Source organism: Phoenix dactylifera, chromosome 15, assembly GCF_051530095.1.
Source record: "Phoenix dactylifera cultivar Ajwa chromosome 15, Ajwa_hap1_PhDact_Kaust_v1.1, whole genome shotgun sequence".
NCBI lineage: Eukaryota > Viridiplantae > Streptophyta > Magnoliopsida > Arecales > Arecaceae > Phoenix > Phoenix dactylifera.
The window spans coordinates 23,903,211-23,909,189 of NC_143204.1; the positions used below are offsets into that span (position 1 = coordinate 23,903,211).

A 5,979-nucleotide genomic window follows, 5' to 3' on the forward strand; every position below is an offset into this window, starting at 1 on the left:
TGATGGATTCCATTCACCAAAATATGATGATAATGCAATCAAGAGGCAGTATATCTGATGTATATGAATTGATTGATTTATTCAGTTGCATGGAAGCTCTTCAGTTTCAAGGTATGAGGCAATTGCCCCATATGTCATAATGTGAACTGGGGTAGTATCATAGTTTTCCAGTTATTGACCAGCCCACTGATAAGGTTTGGTTTGAACATGAAATCTTCCCACCTAAATGTGTACAGGCGTCAGAAAAAATTGCCCTTCTTTATCCGGGATTTCCTGAACGGATGAAGGGCCGCTAGACCCTTATTCTATTGCCTGGTATTCTACCTCTCTGATTTTATGTCAAGCTGAATTCTACTAGATTTGCTGCATTTCAGATACTTGTTGCAGTATATGTTGAGCATGTTAAAACATTGGATATTGCATCCGGAATTGTACTTATGGAGCCTTCCATAAATTGATGCTGATAGATTTACTTCTGTAGATGGTGTATAGGATCAGGACATTATGGAGTATCATGCATGAGCAACATAACCAGTGATTCCTATTCAATCTATCAGTGGATGCCAAAAAACTTAAAAGTGTGATTAGTCTTGAAACAGTGAAATGGTTGCATTTTTTAGCAAAAGATTTCCAATTGAGATTTTTCTGAATGCTATTTCTAAGATTAAGAGCACTTTTTCTATCAATCATATGGATAGAATAGTTCCTCCACACCGACCAGCACCTCTCCGTTGTTAAGAAATAGTGTTATTTGGGTGCATGGCCACTCCCATTGCCCATATAGACAAGTGAATTACAATGCCGTAGTTATTCATGACACATTTTCTGCTGTCAGTAGCAGTATGACTAAAAGTTGGAAAAGGGCATTGAGTATGTGTTTTGAAGGATATGCTCAAATAGGGACCTTGGTTGAAAATATCAAAATACTATTCTCTCACCCGAGTCTCAAACAGAGGGCATATCAATCAATTCAACGATCCCCAAACCACATCCTATATGAAATGGAAACTTGAAGGAATCAGAAGCTCCAGCAATGATCGACAAGTAATAGGAGCACGATCCTGATATAAAGCTTCAGTAACCTGAGTTAACTAAGAAAATTATTATCCTAAAAATGACGCATTTACAGACCGGGATATTTCTGGGTTCAGAGTTTACCGCATGGAAACAGTAGATGTTAGTTCAATACAAAAGTTGATAACTGGTGTGAATTCATTTGGGACCATTTAGCGATCTCCAGACTTCAACGTTACATGTTTTTTTATTAAAGACTTCAATGTTAATCTTTTGCAAGCGGCAAGGACACGGGAGAATCCAAAGTCAGCAAGCCCAACAAAAAAAAGGTGCACGAGTGATGATTTGGCAACAAAAAGAAATTAGCTATATTTTGGTTGTAACCAAAGGTACTGATACAAATTGATACCATTGACATAATTCGAACTAGATACACAGAACAATTCTGCAAGACTCCGTGGCCTGAAGATAGTGCAAGGTCTATCCAAGAATGTCTGCACAATCATATAATCTCAGGCTTCCACATTAGCTATTTAAACCGTGATCAGAGTCTGATTGCTTCTGTAGAGCCATTCCATTGTTCATTCTTGCTCGGGCCTCAGCAAACATCCTCTGCTGCTCTGCCAGTGCTTCCTCCTCCGTCATCTCCAAACTGCTCTTACCACCTTTTGGCGAGTCCTATTGTAGCATAAACACCGAAGAAAGTTTCCAGTTGTGTGAAAAAAACGTGTAAAGGAAAATCAATCACATAATAAATTAATCGAAGTTTTAATGCTCACACACCAGAGTATCGAGCTTATGTTGTTTATACGCAGCATAAACCTCTTCTACGTACTCCCCAAAACCGAGAACCTGTTCCAATTATTAGTACATCAAAAAACTCCCAATGAAATAAAAGAACAGCGTTTCTGCTCTCTTCAAACAGGAAACAGTCTTTTCTGCAAATTAGTGCCTCGCACATAAGCAATGTCAGTGCCAATGCTGAAACATTGGTCGTATATAGCTACACAATGCATGGCTTCTCAGGTCTGGTTTAGTTGAAGTAATCATTTCTTGTGTACAAAAGAGTGCATGTCCAATCTAACATGATGGTATAGCAGTCTAAAACCTACTTAACAATGTCCATGGACAACAAAAAAGCAACAAAATGACTTTATAAATATCAATATATGACAAGGATAACAAGCTATAGCCCCTTCCTAGCTAACATAAATTAATTTTTCTCAACTAAATCTAAATTATAAATGATTTCTCTAGTTATATCTGCCATGTCATGGGTTCTTAAAATTGCACCAAGCAGCTACTGTCCTGAAAGCATCCTTGATAATTGATGAAAAAAATACCTTATATCCTAATATATCAGCCACCAAAAAATGTGCCTGATACTAATTATGGACGTCGAAAAAAAACAAAGAAAGAAAAAATAAATATGTATTATACATAAAAAAGTGTACAGTTCAACAACCTCCAAAGCCTTAAGAACATGCTCAGGTGCAATTGTTCTCTTTTCCTCCCGACTACATACTTCATTCGACTCTGAAGAAACAAGGTTGATGAACTCTGCAAATAATAAGAGAAGAAAAGAAACAAACTTAGCAGAAAAAATATCAAGGCAGAAGTGAAAAACAACAGGTCATACTAACTGCCATCATTAAAAGCACATCATCAAAAGCACATAAGATAATCCCTATCCAAAAGAATTGATTGACAACCAAGATCAATGTGGAAAAACAACTGGATGCATCAGATGTGCAGAAATGAAGGGTAAACATATAACTAGAAAGAATTCTTGAAACTTTACCTTTTTCATGTGTCATACAAAAAATGAGGGCCAGTAGGTTCGTTGCCTTGCAAATTCTAAGACTGCTGGCATATCTTAAAATAGAAGAATGCTTCGTTATACTAGTGTTATAAATACGTAGGATGTTAATTTGTTCATATTCAAAGCAGTGGGATCAACATATATGCCTTTTTTAGCCAAAAACTTAGCTGCAAACCAAGGGTTTAAATCCTAGAACCAAGGTCAGCCTCGAAATAAGGCCAGGTTGGTACAGTACCAGCAACCATTAAAAACAAGAATGAAGAGAAAGAAATAAAAAAATAAAAATAAACAAAAGAATTGGTGTACCGGGATGCCAAGACATCCCAAGTGTTGGGATACAACAATCCCAGTCTGTCCTAGCCAGGAAGACCATGATGACCCAATCTAGAGAGACGCGGGGTCCTGAATGCATCCTAGGATTTCTCTCTCTTAGGTCCCACATGGTACTGCAAGACGGACTAAGTCCTTAATCCTTGGTACTGTAAATTGGGTGGTTGCTCTACTCTAAGCGTTCTTTGATTTAGACTACTGATATAACATGTGATCATCAATTCCTACAGGGTTAGTTTGTCAGGAGATAAAGAAGATTATCTAATGTCATGATGTGGAAATCTTGGGAATATACGTACTTCCATGATTAGAAAGGTAATGAGATTAGCTTGCCCCACAGTAGAATGGCATAGCATTGCCCTTTGGTTGATCATGCTTCACTCCAGTACACAATCTGCACCAGCAAACAGGCTTCTGACACTGGCTTCTCGTGCAGCCAGTGCAGCACTGTGGATCCCATTAATATGGCACACAACCAGCATGAATGTGGAGTGCCATTCTATCACAAGGTAACCTAACCTATGATCACTCAGAAATCCCATTTACTAGAGAATGCAAGGCATTAGGTATAAAGCTAATAAATATTTGAGCCTATTGCTATATGCGTCCTATGAACTATAAATTGAGATGAAGAGTATTTGAAAAGGTTTAGAGCTTCTTATGATAAAGCACATCGGCATGCAAAGAAAAATTAGTCCCTACACCTATAACTAATATAACATATCATAACTAAGGACCTGGGGCACAAGAAACTCTTCTGTCATTGTTAACACTTTCAGTATCAAGAGGGATAACGTCCAGTAGATCGTAGTATTATCCAAAAATTTTGGGTCATGCCATGAACTCAAAGTATAATCAAGAGAACAAAATATTTTCCTGAACATAAATAAGGACAATTACCCATGATAATGACTCCAGAAAGCAATTTGCTAGCAGCATTAGAGCTTATAATCCTCAAGATATAACTGTGCACCTTTCAGGTGTTCCCTGGAGTGACTTAAAGCAAGTTATCAAGAAAAGGTTTCGTGGCTGAAAAGGCCTCTTGAAACAAAACAACAGATTATTTCTCTATAAAGTAGAAAAAAAAGGTTTTCTGGATCTGATACATCTCCAGATATAAACTAATCTCATCAAAGTTCGTTTGGAATATCAAAGAATACAATCTTAATCAGTTGCTTCTTTAAGTAGCTGCATCACTTAAAAATAAAACAAATGTTCACCTTTTTGTTTCTGAGACCTAAAAGTCAAAAGCTATATCAGATTTTCCAAAAGAAGGGCATTGAGATAAACATTATATATTTGGCATACTACTAGTGTACAATAAGTCTATAGGTGAACTAAATTTGCTCTTACCAACACAGCATTCAACAAGAAGATCTTGAGCATCTCTAGCAACACGGACATCAGGCGGCAACATTTCCTTAATAATCTTGAACATAGTTGCTGAAACATAATAAGAATTCTGAATAACATTCACTAGCAAAAAGCAGTTATTGGGAAAAAAAAAATGAGAGGAAAAAGAAGAAACTGACTTAATGCAGTACATCATTGCACAGATGTATAAAGAGATTGTTCCTACATTAAATTGATAAAAAGATAAGCATATCATGTTGAACCAAATAGTGTAAATGGCATAACTGTACCATGTTTGTAGACCTCAAAATTGCTTATACCACCACCTAAAAACATCCTTTCACTGCTACAGTCCGGAATTACAAGAAAAGATACTACAAAAGTTTGTTGCTTAGATGATCAACGGATCAAGATGAGGGATTCAAATCAACCTTGACACTGCATTTCTTTATATCTTTAATAATAATGAGAAAAAACGCAGATAGACAAGGGCGACACTCATATGCTGCTTTGCAGGGCGGCACCCACTCGCAGGACCCATCCTACTCTCTCTCTCTCTACTCACTCAGAATTATAACCCTCTTTTTTTTCTTCAGTAAACTAATTCAACCAGTTTCGATATTCAAAAATTTTCAAGAACTATCCAATTCAAATTACCAATTCATATAATTTGTAACAGTATCCTATCAACATAACTCAATTCATCATGTGACATATTTTGAATGTTTCCCAGAAACAATATAGTAAGAAACCAATCGTGGAATAATAACACGCATCGGCCAGAAAACCCATCAGATTCAAATTTTAATAAATCAAATTAAAATTTACACGATATGTTTGAGATTATAGACATTACCAAACCATTCGTGCACGTCTTCCGTGTTTTAATCATCACAGAAAGCAGAATCCAGAGCCCAAATTAGAAAGATTCCAATCAACCGTAAAAGTAAGAAAGATTCCAATCAACCGTAAAAGTACATGTCAAATTCCCAAAAAAGAGATCACAAAATCGAGATCATAGGATCTACATATCGAAGACAAACCGCACCTTTTGGAAGGGAGACGTCCTCCTTTGATTTCCCGACGATGTCCATCGGCTCCATGTCCCAATTAAAGCCAAAAGAAGAGCAAAATCCCGTAACTCTTCGCCTCTCAACAATCTCCGGTCAATTCAAGAACCGTCGGGGCGAACAAATTGGGGGAAAACAGAAAGGGAGAAGAAGGAAACGATAAAGAACAAGATCTAAGAATCCGATCGATGAAACGACGGCGAATTCCAACGATCCGAGGCGAATTTAGATGCAGAAAATCCCTCAAAAATCGAGGGGGGAGAAAGGAAACGAGAGGAGAGCGAAGGGGATCTGCATCGTAATTACGAAACTGGCCTTGGGACACCTGGCCTTCTCATGGAAATCCTTTCGGAGACCAACGTAAGAGACCTTCTTCATTACGTAAACGTC

General features: G+C 37.4%; 1 protein-coding gene across 2 annotated transcripts; it reads right to left on the reverse strand.

The window, feature by feature from the left end:
* Positions 1-1,358: 1,358 nt before the first annotated feature.
* LOC103705834 (protein Dr1 homolog) lies at positions 1,359-5,979 on the reverse strand. Of its 2 annotated transcripts, XM_008789710.4 has the most exons (5): positions 5,568-5,979; positions 4,520-4,609; positions 2,480-2,574; positions 1,798-1,866; positions 1,359-1,692 (listed from the first exon to the last, which is right to left on the reverse strand). In XM_008789710.4, exons 1-5 carry the CDS (start codon positions 5,620-5,622, stop codon positions 1,540-1,542), a joined length of 462 nt encoding a protein of 153 aa, XP_008787932.1. In that variant the 5' UTR covers positions 5,623-5,979; the 3' UTR covers positions 1,359-1,539. The 2 variants fall into 2 exon arrangements, with proteins under 2 accessions (XP_008787932.1, XP_088567657.1); XM_088711531.1 differs by lacking the exon at positions 4,520-4,609 and having other exon boundaries at positions 5,568-5,935.

Coding starts and splice junctions, on each gene's coding strand:
- LOC103705834 (XM_008789710.4), bottom strand. CDS start 5,622: ATGGAGCCGATGGACATCGTCGGGAAATCAAAGGAGGACGTCTCCCTT. Junction 4,610..5,567: donor GGACGTCTCCCTTCCAAAAG/GTGCGGTTTGTC, acceptor ATTATGTTTCAG/CAACTATGTTCAAGATTATT. Junction 2,575..4,519: donor TCTTGTTGAATGCTGTGTTG/GTAAGAGCAAAT, acceptor TATTATTTGCAG/AGTTCATCAACCTTGTTTCT.